The sequence below is a fragment of the Geotrypetes seraphini genome, chromosome 3, assembly GCF_902459505.1.
Source record: "Geotrypetes seraphini chromosome 3, aGeoSer1.1, whole genome shotgun sequence".
NCBI classification, from domain to species: Eukaryota; Metazoa; Chordata; class Amphibia; order Gymnophiona; family Dermophiidae; genus Geotrypetes; species Geotrypetes seraphini.
Genome location: NC_047086.1, coordinates 92521351 through 92544855, shown reverse-complemented (window position 1 = coordinate 92544855; position 23505 = coordinate 92521351). Strand labels below are relative to the sequence as shown.

General features: G+C 39.6%; 1 protein-coding gene across 1 annotated transcript in view; it reads right to left on the bottom strand.

Moving 5' to 3' along the window:
* The window catches only part of GREB1 (growth regulating estrogen receptor binding 1), a 336727-nt gene that overhangs the window by 96469 nt on the left and 216753 nt on the right, over nt 1-23505 (bottom strand). Inside the window, exons 15-17 of the mRNA XM_033939035.1 lie at nt 22681-22861; nt 10127-10319; nt 8977-9113 (exon numbers count right to left, since the gene is read on the bottom strand). Of these exons, the coding sequence (XP_033794926.1) occupies nt 8977-9113; nt 10127-10319; nt 22681-22861 (511 nt within the window). The remainder of the gene's footprint in view (nt 1-8976; nt 9114-10126; nt 10320-22680; nt 22862-23505) is intronic.

The window sequence follows — 23505 nt, the reverse complement described above, 5'->3', positions numbered from 1 at the left end:
ACATAAAAATAAATCATTCACATAAGAGCTTAAAGGACCTAGTCCGCTAGGGATACAGGTCCCAACACGGTCCGCGTTTTGACAAAAAGTCTTCTTCAGGGGTCCCTGGGGGTCCTATAAAGATGAGTACGTGGGAAACAATTGTGTGGTGAGCCGGAAGTGAGACACTGCTTGTGGATATTTTGGGATCAATTCCTTTTGTTTTCAGCATCAGCAATAAAAGATTCCTGTAATATACACTTTAAAATGGAAGTACTTGAGAATGCTGATAGAGCTAGGAACCCAAGATTTGTTAATTTTCCTATTATATATCTGCTTTCACTTGAGATCCTCTTGAGGAAATACTCAGAGAAATTCTAGGTATGGAAAATGATGCTACTTTCTCTTTTTCAAAATGTTGAACAAGGGGTAGATCGTTTGGCATCTTCAGAAATAGAGTTGACTGACTTTTTAGAGGATTTTCAGGATGTTATACAAACTCGATCAACCCTATTAGTAACTTGTCTTAATGAACGAGATAAATCTTTGATCATGAAACTATATTTTAAAAAGAAAGAAGAGAATTTCTGTGGAGCTAAAGTGATGATATCTCCTGATGTAGCTAGGACAACTCAATTGAGGTAGAAAGCTTTCTTAGCCTTGAAGCCTTGTAAACATATATTAAGCTTTCAGAATCATGATTATATTTTTTGGGATCCACTTCAGTTAGAACAGTTTTTTTTTTGTTTGTTTTTTCTAGTTCAATTATCTTTATTGAAAATTTGTATTTTTATAATAAACATCCAGCAATTGACCAATAAGCTAACCATGTAGTAACAAGTAATTGAATACAGAGTCAATCACTGCAACATAATATAACTTAAGTAGGAAACGTCCTGCAATAAATTTAACCAAAAGAAGAACTGGTCAGATGTGTAAGATATAAGGAATGAGAAAAAAGAGAATATTGTTCATATGTCACATCACAGTCTATGCACATGCATATACATGGTAGAGTTTGTCATTTACTTTAAGAAACATTAACAAGAAAACCATAGTTTGATGTAACATGAGGAGTAGTGGCTCGTTGCCAGTAGGGGGTGATATCTATGGGACGGTAATGGAATGGACGTCAGGACATGATAGTGCAGTATTTTTGTGGAATGTTTCTACAAAAGTGCCGGTTTTTCGTATGATTCTGGGTAATTCTAGTTAGATACAAGCATATGTGTTAGTTAAGGCCACACCCAATAGAAGCGTACAAAAAATTGGTGAATAAAAATCTGAATATGGATGTAGCCAAGGCCAGAAAAACTCACGACAGATTAATATTAAGGAAAAGCATAATAATATTATTTTTATGTACTTTGCTATTAGATCATAAAGGAAATCAGGATATGCCTGACCTCCATCTTGAGGTAGTGTCTCCATTTTGGGTTCTCTGTCTTTCTGTATCTTCTGTGTCTTGTACTCCATTTTGTGTTCAGGCTTTGTTCAGGTTTCCCGCTTCTAGCCTTGTGGTTCTAATTGATACCAGATGTGCCTTAGGCTGGCTAGGAAGAGCATATTAGATTACGTATCCCAACCTGAGATACATATAATATGTGAAACTATGAATGAAATACATAGTATGAATGAAATAATGAATGAATGGATGGGCCCCTGAATGTGATATGTGGTGATATGAATGATTTGTCAAAGAAGGGGTATTTAAAATGAAATGTTTTATATAAAAAGAATACTAAGGAAAAATCCTGAGCACAACATCTGGAAATAATTAGAGTCAGAATGTTCCAGTCTCAAGCATAGGAAGGGTGTAACATGAAGCTGTTAGGTTTCAGGGAGAGGGGGAAACAGCCCCTCCTGCTCCTTCTCCTTTTTTCTCTAAGGCTGAGAATATATCAGCACTTAACAAATGCAGCTTTTCTTAATATACCTTTTTTGAAAAGGACAAAAGAATATTGGATATGTTATAAAATGTTAATGTATATTCAGAAATGAATGTAAACAAAACAAATATGATTTCTGAAACTTTTAAACATGTAGAGGAATTTTCTTTGTCTAACTTTTAAGACCACCTCTGTTAGTTTGGATTGGCCTACAGCCAATGATGTCATACTAGACTAAAGGTATATAATGGGGAGCTTCGAAGTATCGAGTTCGTTATCAGAAGGCCAGCATTTTGGCAACTATAACGACCTCCCGCTAACGCAACTAGCTTTTGAGATCCATAATGAAAAATACAAGCAATAAAATTATATTTTGGTGAAACTTGCATTTGCGTCATTTTCCATATTTTTGTTATTTTGCACACCTTGAGTGAAAGCTAGCAGCTTAAATGGCAACTGCAGCTTTATGAGTGTGCTGGCGTCCAATGCATATGCTCAAACATAATACAGCCATCTAAGTAGATTCACAAGAGTCTGCAGAGGTACAAGTCACTGTAGTGTAGGATAATAATAGGGCCCATATTTGTTCAAATCTGATAAGTGAACCAGTTCGTTCAGCTGCAATTCTTTCTTATTTAGCATAAAGACAAACTGTGTTCCACCATTCAATATGAGATATATTAGTGAAATCTTTCCAATTTGCAAAAACTATTCCCAAAGCCACCAAGAGTAATAGTTGAGTCAATGGCACATTCTCTTGGGATATAGATGTTTGTGATACTGTTAAACTAACAAAATAGAGAGTAAGATAAGGGAGTGGAGATATCTAGTAAAGATTGTATGTGATTCCATACATGCTTCCAGTAATTTTGCAATAATGGACCTGCATATATCATGTGTTTCAGTGTGCCTTGTGATAATTTACAGGACCAACATAAGTCATTATTATGATTCTTCTGTATTTTTGCAAGTTTGCTAAGTGTCCAGTAGATTCTATAAAAAAAAAGGATTGGTATAACGCAGCAGAACTGGTGATTTTATATATTAAGGACCACATGTGTCTCCACGGAGAGACATCTATTGTAACGTCCATATCTTCTTGCCATTTATTCATGGCAGTAGACGGGGAAGGATTTTTAAAAGATTGAAATGTTTTATACCAATTTGATGCCTCTTTTTTCTTAAATGCAAGGGTTCAGCACAAGCTTATTAAATCAGGTTCTTCCCACTTGTCCTTTCTCTTTCTCACAAAGTCATGGAATGCATGTTTTAGTTGTAATCATTGAAAAAAGGCTGAAGGAGGAAGTCGATATAGAGAACAAAGCTTATCATAAGGTATCCAGTTTTTACCATCATATATCTGACCTAATTTCCAAATGCCTAAAGCTTTCCATTTCTTCCATTTAACGGTATGATGTTGAATTTTTATCTCTGGGTTACACCATAATGGCACATGCAAGGAGGAATTCCATTGAGCAACTAATAAGTTATCAATAATTTTAACAGTATGTGTTGCAGTATTTAATAAATGATTTTTATGAGATAGAAACCTGTTGGAAGACACAAAAGGAAGAAAGTCCAGGGTAGTCCACCCATATATTTCTTGATCTGATTTCATCCAAGGGGATATTTGGCCTGCATATTCACTGTGTAATATCCAACAAGAACATTGTCTGAGTATAAAAGCGCAATGATATTCTAGAAAGTTGACACCTCCATTCAGTCGAGTTTGTTTCAATTTATGTAGCGCTATTCTAGGTACTTTATTGTTCCATAGAAATTTGGTTAAGAGTTGATCCATTTTTTTAAATAAAAAGTAAATGGAAGTAATATAGGTAACATACTAAGGGGGATATAGGATCTTGGGAGCAATTACCATCTTGATGGACTCTAATCTACCCCACCAAGTTAGATTTAAAGGATTCCATATTTTGGTTAGCATCATAATCATATGTATTATGTCTGCCTCTGCAAAATTCAATGTATCTTCTATTGTAGGACCAAAATGAAGACTTAAGTATTTTAATTTATCTTGTGTCCATTGAAAACAATAATCAGATAAAGAGTGCTTCATAACATGTTTATTAAGTGGCATCAGCTCCGTTTTGGATGCATTAAATTTGTATCCAGAGAAATTAGAATATGAGTTAATGAGTTCTAATAAGCGAGGGAGGGATTTAGGATTAGTATAAATCAAGACATCATCTGCACATGCAGACATTTTCATTTCTAAGGAGCCATATTTAATCCCAGCAATATGAGGACAATTTCTGATAGACATTAATAACGGTTCCAGAGCTATATTAAACAGCAAAGGCGATAATGGGCAACCTTGTCTTATACCCCTGGTGGGGTGGAAAGCTTCCGATTTAATACCGTTAAGTTTGAGTGATGTAGTCGGCACTGTATATAATACCTTAATCATTGATATAAAGCTGTCCGTAAACCCAAACCAGGATAGGGATTGGATCATAAACTGACATTCTACCCTATCAAATGCTTTTTCAGCATCAAGGGCAAGAGCTAAGAATGGATGAGATGAGTGTTGTGCTTGTTGTATAAGAGATATAAATAATCTAGTATTGTCACTGGCTAGTCTCCCAGCCATAAATCCATTTTGATCCGGACCTATTAGTTTTGGAAATACTTTTTGAAGACTTTCTGCTAGTATTTTGGCATATATTTTTGCATCAACATTGATGAGAGACAAAGGCCTGTAGTTTGGGATTTTTAGTGGGTCTTTACCTGGTTTGGGTAATACTTTTTTGGGTAAAACAGTTTCTGAAAGACAATAAGAATATATAGTCTTGAATGGAATATAATGCAATATAGCAACGCTGTTTAATGTTAGGATTTTTTAATCCTTATATTTCCTATAGATTTACTTTTTTCCCCGCAAATTTAAAGAATCACTTCTCCCTTGGCATGGGCTTGATGGATATTGTGAAATAATTTTCTTTTACTTGTTATATGTAATAGGAATTTCCATGTTCTTTAATGGTATTTGTGGATTGTATATGACAATTTGAAAAGCCAATTTTAAAAAAAATTTATTAAAAATTTATTAAATTGAATATAAAATGAAAGATCAAATTGGCATGGCTAGGGTCAAACCAATGGGATCAAATCAGTGGAGTCAAACTGGTGAGATCAAAATGTCCTGCTTCCCTCAGTCAATATTAAGCTAAGGCTCACAAGGTCTGGCTGCTTCTGTATCGGGAATTAGCCCCAGATATTCAATGCCAGTACACGGACATGGCCCAACATTGAATATCTGGGGCTAATTCTGCCTTTGGTGATCAACATTTAAAAAACACACCAACTACTGAGGGCTGAATACTGACTAGAATGAGTTTAGAGGTGGTTATGATCTGAGATTGCAATATAATTATTTGTTGTAAATCACCTAGAGCAGATGACACAGTTGAATAATAAACAGCAAGAAATGCATATATGCATACATACATTGCATCAACTGCTTTTACAGTAGTTGAAAAGGGCACAGAAATATGCTGTCAAATCTAAACAGTATTATGAGTTATCTTAACATCTTCTCAATCAAAATATCCCTCACAAATGGCCTATATCAGTGTTCTCCAGATTGTCCTTGTGACTTCACAGCCAGCTAAGTTTTCAAAATATTTATTATGCTTTTATATAAGATAGGTTTGCGAATGTTGGATCACTAATGCATGCAAATACATCTCATGTATATTCAGTATGGATATCATGAACAGCCAACTGGATGTAAGGACTGGAGGATAATAGTCTGAGAACCAGTGGCACATACAAAATAGTTGCTAGTATCTTACTAATGCTTTATGAGTAAAGAAGTTTCCAAAGCTAACATGCACAAATTTGTTATCTATAATTTATAATCTCTTTCAGATAAAACAGTAAGAATTATACATGTATTTATTTTTGAATATTTAGAGTTCACAAGAGTTCAGTGCTTCTCAACCCTCTCACAGAGGTAGATCTAGCCAGTCAGATTTTCAGGATTACCACACTGAATATCCATGAGACAAATTTGCATATACTGGAGATCCACTGTATAAAAAAATTTTCTCATGCATATTTATTGTGGTAATCCTGAAAACCCAACCAACAACGTGTATCTCCAGGAAAGAGTTTAGAAACATCGCATTAGTCTACAAAATTAGACTCTAAAAAGTAACAAAGCTCAACATAAACATAAACTTTAAAAGGGGTAACTGTGTTAGCCTGGTGTATTAAAATTGACAAGAAGAGTGCCTATAAGGTCGATCGTGATCAACCAGTAGTTCGCAAGGGCAACGCGAGTTCTCCCTGCTTTCCCAACGCGCCAAAGCCAGACCCGTGTAGCCACTATACAAGTGTTCCCCCCACGTCAATTCTGACGTCGAAGAGGAAGTTCCGGGCCAGCCAATCGCTGCCTGGCTGGCCCAGAACTTCCTTTCTGACATCAGAATTGGCGTCGGGGAGGGAACGCTTGTGTAATGGCTGCATGGGCCTGGCTTTTGCACGTCGGAGAAATAGGGATAAATCTGCAGCGGTGTGAGGGGGGCAGGGAGAGAGAAAGAAAGACGGTGGCTTAGGGGGGCAGGAAGAGAGAAAGAAAGACACAGAGCTTCATACTTCCTGGAACTAAACAGGCTGCTGTTCCTCCATTGATCAACTAACAATGCTGCCTTCTCTGGAGAGAGAGAAGAGAGGAAGAAAGACAGACAGAAAGAAAGAAAGAAAAGGGGGGCAGGGAGAGAGAAAGACAAAAAGAAAGAAGGGGCAGAGAGAGAGAGAAAGAAAGGGGAGGGGGGCAGGGAGAGAGGAAGAGAAAGTTGGGGGAGGGAATGGAGTGTGTCGGGTGGCAGGGGGCAGGCAGGGAGAGAGGAAGAAAAAGTTGGACTCATGGAGGGACAGAGAGAGATGTTGGTTGGGATGAGGTCTTAAGGAAAGGAAGCATGCAGGAGGAAGAAAGAAAGAAAGATTGGAAGTGCAACCAGAGACTCATGGAAATCACCAGACAACAAAGGAAGGAAAAATGATTTTATTTTCAAATTAGTGATCAAAATGTGTCCACTTTGAGAATTTATATCTGCTGTCTATATTTTGCACTATGGCCCCCTTTTATTAAACCGCAATAATGTTTTTTAGCACAGAGAGCAGCGTGGGGCATTCAGTCCAGCTCCCTGTGCTAAAAACTGCTATCGTGGTTTAGTAAAAGGGGAGGGGGTATATTTGTCTATTTTTGTATAGTTGTTATTGAGGTAGCATTGCATATTTTAAAGACATCTGCCTTAACCTCTTCAAACACCTCCCCCCCTCCCCCGAATATAAATTATAATTAACATTTTCTCTGCATACAGTGTTCTTTGTGTTTTTTTTAAATTTTATTGTTGGTAGATCATTTTGACTTGGTCATTTTTAAAGTAACTTGCAAGCCAAAAAAAAGTGTGGTTACCCCTTCTGTAGACTAATCAATTAAGAAATGAACTTTCAAGGACCAGTCCACTTCATCAGGAAAGGACATGGACACATACAAGGAAGATGCATGGGAGAGGAGTGCAAAGAGAAAGTACTGGAAAATGCAAGGGCACATAAGAACCACCTTATACTGGAAACTTAATGACTGCTACACATGCGTATCTACATGCTTCCAGCTTCCACCAATCATCTATCACTACATTCATTTTGAACAGCTAAGTACAACTACATTTGATCTGACCTCTTTGAGAGAGGTTCCCATCTGGAAAAACTTCTGAGATTACACTACCCACTACCCACCCAATGAAATGAGACAACAGATCAACAGGGCCAAAACAAATACCCAGGACCATTTTAAAAAGGAAAATACCCAAGATCATTTTAAAAAGGAAAATACAGAGCACCCCTGTCACCTATAGCCCTCAACTGAAGCCACTATAAACATATAATCAAGGAACTACAACCTATCCTGGACAATGATACTATCCTCTCACAGGACCTGGATGGCACCCCTATACTGGCATACCAAAAGCCCCTTAACCTCAAACAGATATTCTCTAGTAACCACAAACTGCTTAACAATAACATCCACTCGGGAACTAGACCCTGCCAGGAACCCAACTCCATCCCCACATTCACCCAAATAACACTATCACAGGACCCAACATCATCAACTACAGCAACCGGGGCTTGTTTACCTGCTCATCCTCCAATGTAACATATGCCATCATCTGCCAGCAGTGTCCCTCTGCTTTCTACATAGGACAAACAGGCCAGTCCTTAAGAAAAAGAATAAACGGACACAAATCTGATATTAGAAACGGCAGCATTCAAAAACTAGTAGGAAAGCAATTCAACCTTCCAGGGCACTCTACGTGACCTTAAGATTGCCTACGTCTACAAAGGAACTTTGAAGGGACACTTCAGTCTGAAAATGATGACTTGGAACTCATCTAAAAGTCTGATACCACCAATCTAGGCCTGAATAGGGACATTAGATTCATAGCATACTGCAGATATGAATGGACTTAACTACTTTGGGACCATCCTATCTTTGCTATCTCCCACATCACAGCTGTCAGTTAATTGAACTATGAAGTCATTATCTCTCACTTTCCACACCATGCCCAGCATTTTCCAAAAATTAGTCTTTGTATCCCTCTCCCTCAAATCCCCACCCCCCAACCACTATATTAAAACCTCAAATATTCCATTCTGGTCTCTGTTCAAGTATTAGCACTGAATATATGGATACTAGGTGGCCTGTTGGGAGTTAGTGGATATCATCAATTTTCAGAGGTGATATCCACAGAGCTACCCAGTTAACAAAGGACATCCTATTTTGACTTTCTAAGTTAATAAGTTAGTTATCCAAATACTGCTGCTGAATATTGGGGGCGTCCAGCTCTGCCCCTGCACAAACTGAACATTGCCATGGTAGTCTGCCCAATTATTTAGTGGAACTATTCAGTTATGTGCTGCTGTATATCTGTATTTGGCTCAGTCAGTGCTAGTTAACCAGATAGGGAGCCTCTCTTACCCAGTTAATTAGCATTGAGTAAGTTTCCTAAGTTTCCAGAAGCCCAGAAAATGACAAAAATAAAACCAGTGGTCAAGTCTCAAGTTAATAAAACCATGAAAGTACCTCTTTCCTATGGCCACGACCATTGCTTCAAATGAGCTGTCATAACGCAGCATGGGAAGGCTGTGTCCTGAAAGAGTTGATTCTATGAATTCTGCTAATCCAAAATATTTTTTGTTTTCGTGATATAAATCCACTCCCTATAATAGAAAATACACACATACGTGGGTAAAACAATTGTGCATACTTTTCATGCCTCCATACAGTTAAAAAAAAATAAAAATTGCCCCAACTCACCAAAAAATAATGAGAATTCAAAACAACTGTTGTAATCTAGGAATTTTCTGACTGGCTGCCCAGAATGCTGATGCTCTTAAGTTGATCATTTTTAGTTTAAAAAATATTTTGGAGCACAAAGTGGCACTACATTCCATCAATCTCTATTCTTCCAAAACAAAGCAGAGTACATCCATTAGCATGACTGGGCAAGCTAGAAAATTGTCACAATTCATTTCTGTATGAGAACAACATAGTGGAGATAAGGACTCCCGAGGAAGGCAGTATCTCCTGAAACATGGACTGTGTTGAGTCCTATTGTACACCACTGCATATTGTGACTTGCTACCTCACTTTTGAGGTTTATTACATGGATTTCTAATAAATATTTTCTCTAAACGGCACCATTGTCAGTGGCTACCTTAAACGCAGCAACCGACCATGTGTCCATCATGTGACAGCACTGTTTAGAGAATTGCGCCTCCGGCAGAGACAGGCACTAGAAATAGGCGCCGGGGTTTTCAAGGCCTACATTTCTGGTGCCTACCTATGATGTGAATTGTGCCTTTGTAGGTGCCTTATGGCGCCAAATGACATTTCTGGCATTAGCCACACCTATAATGGCATTATATGCCAGAAGGTGCCTCTGGAGGTGCAATTCCGGCACTGTTTGTTTAGGAGCTGGCAGGCACTTTGAATTTTCATTTAAGTTCCTTTTAAAATGGTGTTTCCCTCTTAATTTAGGCACCTGCAGGGCACCATTTGTAGAATGTCCCCCTTTATATTTATTTGATATTGCACTGTGTCATCCTTATACTGAGTTTTTTCCACTCTTTTTCATACAAGCTAAAAAATTTACAGTTATAGTGAACAGTAGCGTACATTCATAAAAGCTTCTAAAAACTATATAGAAGGAACAAAGTCACCTGAGTCTTACATTACTGTATGAAGAAGGCCAGTGGATCTCATTGTATGGGCTGATCTGAGTATACTGTGTCTGCAGAGCATAAGGAAGGGAAGTCACATGTAGGGTCACAATATTTGAAGCCTCTTTCACTTCCCTGCAGTTCAGTAGTCTATCAACAAGTCCTATACAGGATTCAGTTTGAGGATAAAGACTGTGTACAGCACTGCCAAATGGAAATACATCAAAGAAACATGGGTATTACTTTTTTTTTTAACTGTATTACATTTTTAGAAAAAAAAAAACCTAACATAAAGTGCAGACAAAATACATAATAATAATATCACCTAAGCCCTTTTATACTATATAAATACAAACAAAGCAAGAAGAAAGAAATCCCTCCCTCCCTTTAACTGGAAGTGTATAAGAAATGAAAGTGTGGTAAGAATTAATAAACATAAAAATTAGCAAAATACCACTATATCATACAGTACACAACAGTATTGTCAAACCTGAATGGCCTCAGAAATGGAGCCTACGCACAGCAATGCAGTCACAAACTGAGACAATCCGCGTAGTACAAATGCTCCTGTTCCAATCATTGGCCTTTAAAGCTATTTTATAAGTGCTATTTTTTACTATAAACCCTACACCACTCAATATTTGCTTAATCAAAAAATCTGCATTAAATACTGTGTGTAATATCAAAATTTGAAAAAACTCGACCAGAAAAAACTTATCTTATTGGTTTAGTAGTCTTCACTGTCGGAGCTTTAATAGTAAAATCTCAAATCATGTCCATTCGCCATGATGGACATGATTTGAGATTTTACTATTAAAGCTCCGACAGTGAAGACTACTAAACCAATAAGATAAGTTTTTTCTGGTCGAGTTTTTTCAAATTTTGATATTACACACAGTATTTAATGCAGATTTTTTGATTAAGCAAATATTGAGTGGTGTAGGGTTTATAGTAAAAAATAGCACTTATAAAATAGCTTTAAAGGCCAATGATTGGAACAGGAGCATTTGTACTACGCGGATTGTCTCAGTTTGTGACTGCATTGCTGTGCGTAGGCTCCATTTCTGAGGCCATTCAGGTTTGACAATACTGTTGTGTACTGTATGATATAGTGGTATTTTGCTAATTTTTATATTTGTGTTATATACCACTGGGTTATACTACATAAGAATTAATAAACATCATACCTTCAAATTTAAAAATGTTTTACAAAAGCATCTAATGGACCCCCAAATTTCCTTGAATTTTTGGATTTCACCCTATTGTTCTGCCAGTATTTTCTCAAATTGATAGCACATACATAGGGTTTCCCACCAGAAAGGTACATTTAGGGGTCCTTTTATAAGCGGTAGGGGTTTAACGCGCGTAATACCACTCGTTAAACTGCCTGCTGTACTAGCTGCTAACGCCTGCATTGAGCAGGCGTTAGTTTTTTAGCCGGCCGCGGGGATTAGCACGTGATGAAATGTCTGACGCGCTAACCCCGCTAGCGCGGCTTGATAAAAGGACCCCTTAATCTATCCCATTGCTTCCAATTCCTTATTATCATTTGCAACGCAACTCCAGTCATAATCAGGAGGAGTTTATCCATTTGTTTTTTAAGTGGATTCTTATTCATTATTGAAGTTCCAAACAATATTATTCTGTAAGACAATGGTATGGGAATTTCAAGAATAAGAATTATCTTGCTCCAAATAGTCTTCCAAAAATCTAAAATTAAAGAGCATTGGAATATAAGATGATCTAATGTTCCCAACTCCAAATGACAGTACCAACATTTATTGGATCTAGACTTATCTATTTTATGTATTACTGACAAAACAAGTGCATTTGTGATACAGTTAATTTGTAAGAAGACCATTTTGATGCTGGGTAACTCTGGATTCTGAGAATGATACTTTACTGCACTAGTGAAAGAGTAACATTAACACAGAGGCCAATGCAATAAGATTTGTGCAAAATCAATTTTAACATGGCCCTGCAAAGAAAGAAAAATGTAATGAGCTTATTAAAATGCAGAATCAAATAAGCTGTAAAATGGTATGATTACATGTTCATGTTAATTTTGAGCACAGAAACCCCCCCCCAAAATGCATTGATTACACAGGCCAACAACAAAAAAAATATTCTTAGTTTTTTTTTTTACCTTATTGAATTTGGTTTTGCATTGCGGTTCATGCGGAGCTTCTACATATTGGTACTTTTTGATTGTTTATTTCCCACATATTTTCCACCCTAGAACTAGCAGGGACTCATGAGGAAGACTCTCTTTTGTCGAAACACAAACTGTGTTGGGTCCAATGCTCCCAGCAAACTAGGTCCTTAAGGTTTTTATGTGGATTGCTATATTGACTTTTATATATACCACATTTTTCGCTCCATAAGATGCACCTAACCATAAATTTCGAGGAGGAAAACAAAAAAAACCCCATTCTGAACCAAATTCTCCCTGCTAGGCTCTGTACCCACACTCCTTGCCAAGCTCTGAACCCTGTCCCCCCCTAGTGGTAGATCGGGACTGGGCACAGGGCAGGCAAGGCTAGTAGCTGGCAAGCAGGGCACAGGACCGGCAGGTCTAGTAGCTGGCAGGCAGGCAGGGTTAGTGGAAAGCAGGCAGGGGCGGCCCCTTGTACCTTTTTTACTTTTCAAAATCCCAGCAGGGCCCTCGGTACCTTTTTGTACTCCCCTCCATACTCCCCCTTTAGCAATTTTACTTTTTTAAAATCCTGGCAGGGCTCCCCCCTACCTTTTTGTACTCCCCCAGTACCTTTTTCTACTCCTGGCGCTTCCCTCGCTGGACAGTTGTGGCAGCGACCTTTTTGGACGCCTGGCGCTTCCCCCACTGGAAGGCTGTGGCAGCGAGAGACAGAGCAGCGAACAAGGCAGGCGCGAGCTTCTCGTGCGCCTGCCTGGTCCCGATGCTGCGTGAATGACTATTGTCAGTTCTTGCGTCTTATGGAGCAAATACCATAACCCCTGGTACCTTTTTGTATTCCCCCCTCGCGAGAACTGACAGCAACCATTCACACAGCAGCATGGGACCAGGCAGGAGCGTGCGAATCTTGGGCCTGCCTTGTTCTCTGCTCTGCCTCTCACTGCCGCAGCTGTCCAGTGGGGGAAGCGCCAGGAGTCCAAAAAGGTCGCTGTCGCAGCCGTCCAGCAAGGAGTAGAAAAACGTACCGGGGGGAGTTCATAAAGGTATCGGGGGGATGGGGGGGGATTGTGGTATTCGCTCCATAAGACGCACCCTTATTTCCACCCCCTTTTTGGGGGTGGAAAAAGTGCATCTTATGGAGCAAAATATATGGTATTTTTAATAATAAAGTCCATTTCAGGAACATCATCTCTCCACAGTTTTTTTTTGGTTTCTCTCATATTTTATAAAATACCAGCTCCAGAACAGAGGTAAGATTGTTTGTTTCAATCTGTGCACTATTGGGGATGATTTTTTTTTTTTTTAACTATTTTATAAAGGAACATTAGTGGCACTGGGAGTTCCTTGAAAAAGCGATAGCGAAACATGTCTGACTCCATGTCTCCCTGGTCGTAATTATTCTTAGCGATGAAGCTACAGATTATGATAAGTTCAAAATTATATTTCTAAAAAATGAAAAATAGGGCTAATTCTAAAGTTTTTGATTAAGATATTTGAGGCCGGTGACGATTTAACACCCGAAGTTCCCCGCTAAAAGAAATATGGTTAAGCGGTGGAAGTGGTGAAACTGAGGCCAAATAATTGACTCGGAGTGTATACTATACAAACTGTTTATTTGGATGCTGACATGTCCAAGAGAATGGTGAAAAAAGATTAGGACCATAGTAAGCCTGTGAAGGATAAAATGGCAGCACCACAGAGTCCCACAGGGACTTCTGTTAGATTAGCTTGGATCGCTGAAATTACAACAAGTGACTCCTTTCCACAGATACCAAATTGGAACGAGTATAGGAGAAGTTAAAGCCGAAAGTCATAATATGGGATTAGAACTGAACATAAACAAAACAAAGATTATGAACATGAAAAATGATGAAGATTTTGAGTGTGAAGGCAATAGTATAGAAATGGTAAAGATTTTTAATCTTTTGGGCTCTTATAAACAAGGAAGCAACTAGGAGAGAAGAAAGTCTACAGAATAGCAATTGGTCGCTCTATAATGAAGGCTCTTGACACAAAGTATTTAAAAGCAAGGAAATAATACTTAAAATTAAGATCTAGCTAGTCCATGCACTCATTTTCTCAATTATAGATGTGAAAGTTGGACATTAAGGAAGCAAGAGAGTTATGAACAGAGTAATGAAGAAAGGAAGATTGAGGTTCCATGACTGTACTGGTATAACACTTGAGTTGAGGGGGAGCAGTTACCGGACTGGAGGACATTGTGAGGAGACTCGTGGTTGGTCTCAGACTCCAGCATCAGCGGCTTCTTTTCCTCCCGGTTTGCAACGCCGACAGGCATCCACAGAGAAGGACCCCTGACGTCATTGGGTCCGTCTCCAACATCGTAAAAGGCAGCCGCTGCTGCGGTTGCGGCCGCAGCCGCGCGGCCCCTTAGGGCACGCCCCTTAGGAGCCACAAGGAGTCCGGGAGTCCAATTGAGGTAACTTTTAATTTGGGATAATTGACCCGACCCGGATCCTGCTCCCCATAGTTGGATCTAAGATGTTTGTTCCATGTCTATTGCAGTGAGGACGTCGGTGAAGACCTTTCTTAATTATGCCAAAAAGACGGGGAAGGAACGCCGGAGGAGCCTCCCGACGACCCTTAACCCCAGTGGTAACTATTGATGATTTTCTCCGACGCCTACAACGGGAGCAAGAAGAGTCGGGTGCTAGCTCGTTGGGGACACCGCCGGAGAGTGGAACGGTGGGGAGATCCCCTGAGCTTGATGTCACTCTTAGCCCCGACGTTAGGACGCCACCCCTTCAACCAACGCCGCAAGCAGCTAGCTCTCCACGGGACCAGAATGCACCCGAAGAGGTGGTTTCTTCTTCGTTCCCAGAGGCTAGTATGGAGGGCTCGCCGAATATGACAACGCAGAGTGATATGTTATCTCTGCAAGGACTTGTGACCGGGACAACAGAGGCTGGGGGAATACAAGACGCTACCGAGGTAAAGCTAATTTCAGAACATTTAGATACTACATCATTTAGATACTACATCATTACAACTTTTTTCACCTACAAAACCACCTAAAGTCACACTCGATGCATTATGGGATTTGGTAGTGAATTTGAGGAATTCTTTAAATCCCCAAATAAAAAGTTTGGATAAAGAATTAAAAGTACAAAAAGAAGAATTAAATGTCCTAAAGCAGGATATGTCACAACTTAAAACAGAGTCACAAAATACAAATAAGGAGCTAATGTTTTTGAAACAAAATCAAGATTTGTTGGTTAAAGATAATATAATACTCAGGAAGAAGTTGGAAGTGCAGGAGAATAATGGTCGAATTAATAATTTGAGGTTTATAAATTTTCCAAAGATCCTGTCAATTTCTCCTAGAGAAATGGTGAAAAGGTATTTTATGGAAATATTGGAAATTCCTGAAAGTTCCTTACCTCTTCTTACAAGAGTGTATTATCTTCCTGCCAAACCCCAATCTAAAGAAGAAAAAATTGAAGAACCCCAGGAGAGGTCACTGGACATTTCTGTAATATTAGAACAATCAGATAGACAACTGGCCGTTCCAGCCACTCTCTTGTTGTCTGTCGCTTTGGCCCCAGACAAGGATTGGATAATGAAACTTTTCTTTAAAAATAGGTCCAAAGACTTCCTGGGACAGCACATTCAGATTTTCCCTGATGTCTCTAGATAGACTCAAAAAAGAAGGAAAGAATTTCTACTTTTAAAACCTGGAGTGACTCAAATAGGTGGCATTTTCTTCTTGAGATATCCATGTAAATGTGTGGTTAGATATTTATCATTGAAGTATATTTTTACAGAACCATCTCAATTAATTTTAAACCAATTAATTGAGATGGTTCTGTAAAAATATACTTCAATGATAAATATCTAACCACACATTTACATGGATATCTCAAGAAGAAAATGCCACCTATTTGAGTCACTCCAGGTTTTAAAAGTAGAAATTCTTTCCTTCTTTTTTGAGTCTCTCTAGAGACATCAGGGAAAATCTGAATGTGCTGTCCCAGGAAGTCTTTGGACCTATTTTTAAAGAAAAGTTTCATTATCCAATCCTTGTCTGGGGCCAAAGCGACAGACAACAAGAGAGTGGCTGGAACGGCCAGTTGTCTATCTGATTGTTCTAATATTACAGAAATGTCCAGTGACCTCTCCTGGGGTTCTTCAATTTTTTCTTCTCTCGGGGAAACGAATTGAAAAAGGAATAACAACAGCAGCGCCCATGGAAGGTTAACTCCCTGCACTTTAGTAAGACATGGACTTTTTCTTTTAAATTAATTTGAATTACATTTGTTCTACTCTTCAACCTTGGATCCAATAATTTTGAGGACTAGTGTGAGATCAGCTAGGATATTATTATTTTATTTATCCATTATTATTTTTTAATTGAATTATGATTGTGATATAAATTAACCTTTTGTAATCCGCCTTGAACCGCAAGGTAATGGCGGAATAGAAATCCCTAATGTAATGTAATCTTAATTTTGGAATTTCAGTTTAGTATGTTGTTTGACCTCACTTTACTGTACAAGATGTATATGCTTGGTGATATTGTAAAATTCTATAAATAAATAATAAAAAAAATAAAAATAAAACACTTGAGTTGAGTATGGAATTTAGTGATACTAGGGGCTCCTTTGACTAAGGTGCGCTAGCGGTTTTAGCGTACACTTAGTGCGCGCTACAATACCGCACGTGCTAAACGCTAACACCTCCATAGAGCTTGCATTAGTATTTTTCATTTAGCACGCACTAAAAACGCTAGCGCACCTTAGTCAAAGGAGCGCTAGGTATTTTGAGTTAGTTGTCTCTTGTGTCAGTTGTTAGTATGCTTTCAAAGAAGAGAGTTTTTAATTTTTTTTCGGAATCTGTTATAGAACATTTCCATCCTTATGTCTGTTGGGAGGTTGTTCCAGGTCTTGGTGCTAATATAAGTGAAGAGGAAGTCGAATGTGCATTTGTATTTAACTCCTTTAGGGGATGGAAGGAGTAGCTGAAGCGATTCCAGTTTTCTGGTTGAAGTTGACCAGGAATTGACAAATAGGTGTATGAGTGGTTCTGCAGTTTTTGCATATAGGATTTGGAACATTATACATGATAGTTTTGACGGGTAGCCAGTGTAAGTTCTTATAATAAGGTGAGACGGAGTCAAATTTTTTTTTAGTTTGACTATTAGTCTGATCGTCATATTTTGTATCATCTGTAGTTTGTTCAAGAGAGTAGAGCTTGTTGTGGGGCACACTTTATTTCTTGGGAGCATTTACACTCCCAATCAATATGACAAATTATTTTATAAGCAGTTACATTCTTTACTATTGTCTATGACAATGTGTAAATAGTGATTGGCGGAGATTTAAAACCACCTGGGATCCTAACTTTGACAGATCAGTAATACCACATACCGGAATGGTTGGGGAATCTAAAGAACTCACACAACTTTGCTTCTTATTAGATCTTATAGATGTATGGCAGATTTTGCATCCGAATGAAAGAGATTATTACCAATATGTCTAAAGCACGCTCCTCGTAGTCCAGTTTTTATTATCTCTTGGTGTCTAGGTTCTTTTTTCAAAGATCATACAATTAGAAATAGGCCCTTATGCGATATTGGGTCATGCATGGGTGTGGCTGGATTGAGACGGATTTACCGGGAGCCATCACTGCTATCACTGGTCTTACCAACTATAGTTTAATAAGGATCCTAGATTTTTTTATTTCTTGGTGAAATGCTGGAAGGACTATCGAGTTCACAACTAGCAACAAGGTTCGGTGGCTGTCCAAGCCCAGCAAATAAACAATTTCTAATAGCATTGCAGGTACCTCTGAATGAAAGGCTTCAACAGAGAGCACTGAAAACAATGACTTATTATAGATATCATCTTTATACATATGGTCAGAAGAGTGGCTGGTTGCTTGCGCATTTGATCTCTCTAAATGAGAATCGTTGGAAAATCTTAGCTTTGCATTCAGAGAAGGGACAGGTCTCTATTGATGAGAAAATTGTGCAGTGTTTCATGACTTTTATGAACATTTATATGTCACACACACACTACCACCATCAGACGAAGGTTTGCCTGGTGCTTTATACTTAATTAGCCTTGAGTTGCCCCACCTCATTCAGACCCAGTTGGACATATTAAACTAGCCTAGCGTCATTTGTAAGCATTGGAGTTTTGTTTATCCAGCGAACATTTGTGGAAGGCATTTTGGGCTAGATTCCATATAGGACACCCGGTCTCAGAAGCCGCTTAAGCAGCTTTTGAGAATTGCATACAGGCATCCTATATAGAATCACGTGTGTCCTCTTGGACAGACGCCTAAGCCCGCCTAATACCACAATTCTCTAACCAGCATCCATGTCACAGATGCCGGTTAGAGAATCGCGTTGCCACTGGGCAAGGGAATCTCCCTGCCATGATCAGTTTAGTGGCTGCGGCAACCCGTCCCATCCCCCACGAAGACTACCAGCAGGAAGGATGCCCAGTTCCTCCTGCCAGGACCCCCCCTCCCCCGCAAAGATCACTGGTACGAGGGATGCCCAATCCCTTCTGCCGGAACCCCTCCCCATCCCCTCAAAGATCGCCGGCATAAGGGATGCACAATCTCTCCTGCCAGAACCCCCACCCCATCCGCAAAGATCACCAGCAGGAGGGATGCCCAGTCCCTCCTGCCGGAACCCCCCCCACCCCCAAAGATTGTCAGCAGGAAGGATGCAGTTTTCTCTTCTGCCCCTGGTATAATGACATAATTGGGGTGGGGAGTAAAATGGAAACATGGTCCTTCCTGCTTTCTGTCTTACTTGCTGAAGACATTCCATGGATAGGTAGGGGATACAGGTAGGGGAGAGGGGTCAATGTTGGCTTGCTTTGAATCACTGTAGCACTGGGGGTTGTATCACAGCCTGCTACAAGTCATTTCAGCACTGGGAGAGGGTATCTTGGCACCTCTTTTCTCAATTCATGTTCATCTAAGTCAGTGTATTGCAAACCATTTAAAGGTGCGGCACACTAATCTCGTGGCCGCAGTTGAAGGGCACTCAGAAATGCGTGGCTGTTGACACAATGACATCACGCACATGTGTTACATCATCATGTCGACATCCATGCATGCGAGGATGTCCTCCAGCCATGGCCCTGAGCCTCTTATTACTGCAGGTGGGGGAGTGCTGCAGAAGGAGAGGTGAGAAGGAACAGAGGCACAGGCACAGGCACCAGCTGACTGACTACAAGATGTGCTCTCGCCACGAAAGGCATGTCCTCTAAGCAGTCAGTCTCCTCCTTGCCGGCATCTCACGGCAAACCTGGAATCTACTGGGGCACACTAGTGTGCCATGGCACACAGTTTGGCAATACAAGGATCTAAGTATTTCTTTCTGAATCTTGGGAAAGTCACTTCACTCACTATTACCTTAGGTACAAAACTATGTAAAGCCCTTTGCAGACAAAGAAATACCCACTGCAGTTGTATTGTAACCCACCAATGAAAAGAAACAAGCTAAATCCAAATGAAAAAATCATGACTAAATACGAGGGTGCCACTGAAAAATTCTCAGTCCAACCAAGAAGAGAATGATGTGGAGCCATGAAACTTACAAGTTTCTCCACACTTTTCTTGACACTTGTTTCATTTCATATAATTAAAACGAAAGTGTGAGAAATATAACAAGAAATGACTTTAAGAAAGTGTTTATACTCATATATTATCATACAGTGTTAATTATTGCAGGCTGTAATAATATATAGAGACAGTAAGAGAAAAGTATTAATACATAATTTAGGGAATAGATAACATAATACACACATACACAAACTCATTGATACATTAATGGGTGCATGTAGGGTAATGGTAGGAACAGGAACTTACAGGCATTATATGGATATATATTGCCAGAATATGTTAGGGATAACTTGCTGAAAAGTGTTGATTTATATGGTGATTCATTGTTTAGGGGAGTAAGGCAATCAGAGGTAAAGAACTTGCATTTAATTTTTCTGCTCATTTGGGGTTCTTTTAAAGTTTCTAAAGAAGAATTTTTGGGAGATTTTTTTTAGGAGTGAATTACAAAGACAGGATGCATCCATATTCTTAAGAGCTTGAATAGAATAATAATATGTGTTTTCTTTACTATGTTAACATTATAACATTGTAACAAAAAGAACAATTGGCAGAACCCTACATTAACCTCTCAAAGAACATCTACTGGCTTTATTTAAATAGAAATTAATAAAGGTGAGACACCTCAGTATGGGCCAAAGTTGAGCACTTTAATACTTCTATATGACTTTTGTGGCCCCAGGCAAAAGACTCATAGGTGACCAGCACCAGGTTTAAAAAACCTCAATAAGCCCTGCCCCGTACATCATTCGGTCTCCATAATAATAAATAGTGAATGCGAGTAAACGCTCTGCAAAAGGCTTTAAGAGGAAAATAGAGGTCACAAATAAAGACTCAAAAAGCCCCACCCTTTAAATAAATAATTTCAAAAGTGCTTATGTGCTTAAGATATAGAAAAATCTGTAAACAGATATAGAAAAATCTGTAAACAGATATAGAAAAATCTGTAACATGAAAAAGGGGGAACCATGGATAACGCTGGCAGTTGAACTATGAGTCAGCAAGTTGCTGATAGAAGGGAGGAGGTGAGGGTCTACAGAACAAAGATAGGGGAGATGGGCATTTGGACTGTTGAAAGGGGGGGCATGCTGACCCAAGTCTTGTACCATGTGAGGAAAATTGTAAACAGGAGTGGGGGTCCTTAGCAGATGGGGTACTTGTGTTGAGGGGATAGGTTGTGAGCCACTTTTGTCTTCCCCAATGAGACAAGTGGATAGGATTTGATGGATAGGATAGGATTTGATGTTTTCAACTACTCTTGAATTACCTCTTTCTCATTCAACCAACCGCTTTTAAGAAGCGATCCCATCCTCATGTTTTACTCCTCTCCCTCTGTTTCCTTTCAACTCTTTTTTTTCCCCCTCTCTTCTTTCCCTCTCCTTTCTAATAATGTAACTTTACCCCTCTCCCTCCTCCTTATCCTCACTTTCAAGTTTTTCCTGTCTATGTCCTTAATGTACACCCCTTTTTCTTCCTCACAAAATTTTACTTTTATAAGCATGGAGGGGCATAATCAAAAAAAGCATCTAAGTCCCCTTTTGGCCTAAGTCCTTAAATGTTCAACGCAGAAGCAGGGAAAGTGTCCATAACCAAAACAAACGTCCTTGTTTTGATTATGGCCTTCCTCTGCCTAAACGCCCAATCTCCACTACGTCTACAAGTACACCTACACGAAATCTACACTTTTTAGCCATAATGAAACAAAAAAACGCCTAAGCCCCAAACGTCCAACAGAAGGGCTTTTAGGCAAAGGAGGAGCCAGTCCTTCGCCTAAAAGCTGGATTCTGTGACCGGTGTCTGTCAAAAACAACACCGGTTACAGAATCCCCCCCCCCACAACCATCCAGGCAAGAGGGTACCCAAGCCCTCCTGCCATGTCAAACCGCGACCCCCCCCCCTCCCAACAACATCGAGGCAAGAGGGAGCTCAAGCCTTCTTGCCCCGGCCAACCGCGGCACCCCCGACAATATCGGGGCAAGAGGGAGCCCAAGCCCTCTTGCCCCACCGATTAACATCGGGCCAGGAGAGAGCCCAAGCACTCCTGGCCCCAGCGACCACCTCCCCCCCCCACCCCTGCGACTGGCTTGGGCATCTCTCCTGCCGTAGGTCGCGGTAGTTCGGGTAGAGGAGTGATGGCATCGCAGTAGGGGAGATGAGGCATCTCTCCTGCCGTGATGCTTGCGGTGGGTAGGTTGCCGGGCCGCTGAACTGATGGCGCCAGCGGCCATCAGCTCAGCGGCCCCTTTTTCGGCACTTAGACCTGGTTTGACTACGTCTAAGTCAAAAAGGTCTAAGTGCCGACTAGGCAACCTGTTAATGTTTTAGTTATACCTGTTGTACGCCTAGGTGTAGGTTGGCCCACCTCCCACCCACTGCCCACCCTTTCTCCTCCTCTAAACACACCTCTTTTCTCTCTGTGCGTTTAGTGGCAGGGGAAAGGCCTAAGCTGTTTTTAGATACGTCTAAAAACCAGCTTTGGTTATGGGTATTTGGACGATCAGGCTTTTTGATCGTCCAAGTAGCCATTTAGGACACTTTTTACACGTTTCTTTTTTTATTATTGCCCCCTTAACCTTTTATCTTAATTTAAAAATTTTATTGTAGACCGGATAGATACCCGTTGATGGTCGGTATATTAAAAATTAATAAAACTTAAACTTAAGTTCAGAAAAATATATAAACTGATGCTGAAAAAGGGCAGAGTGTGCCTACACCCTCTTGCAAGAGTAAATAATAAAATAATTTCTCTGCTCCACTGAGTCTGTCATAGTGTACAGAAAAATAAAAGTTTACAGAAAGATCTGAACTGACCTTGTAAGATCCCAGTGAGCATGATCATGGATCAGTACAAAAAGTGTGTGTGGATTTTCCATGGACTTTTGCAGATATGTTGTAAACTTAGCATGGGCATCGGCATCTAGTTTTATCACATATTGTTCTACTTTCTGTTTCGTAAGTGATTCCTTTTCTAGGCCTAATGCAATCAAAACACCTATTGAAAATAAAAGAAGAAAAGTGAATTAGAGTATTAGCACAGTTATATGATCCTCATTCACAGTAGCATTTCCCAACATGTGTGCCATCAGATCTAATCAGACATGCCACATAAAAATCACTTTTGCCTGAAAATACCATCCAGACCATCACCTGGGCTCTGCTCTCAGCATCTTGTCATAGCAGGACAAAGTAGAGGTGGCTTTGAAATGTTCACAAGCTCTTTTTTGAGAAAATGCACAGACTTGCCTTCCCTGTGGCACTCCACTGTTTACTCTCCTCCTTTGAGAAAAATGGCCATTTAACCCTACCCTATGAGTGACAGCGATGAGTATTTATGGTTTTAAAATGTTGTGGCAGTATAAAGAACTGTGAAACACAATAGAATAGGATATTGGATATGGTTTGATATCTAAGAAATTAATATGAGTATGATGATTATATACAGCATGAGTGTCTATAAGAGCTTTAGCAGCATTAAGCATGAGGAATATGCATATTAATGTATGTGTATGTATTACAGAATTATGCAGCAGCCTTTGTGAGCCTTTGAGAAAGCCAGCAATTTTGGCAAAACGGGTCCCGTCGGGCTGTGACTACCTGCTACATTTAAGATAAGTAAATTTGAAGATACATTGAACA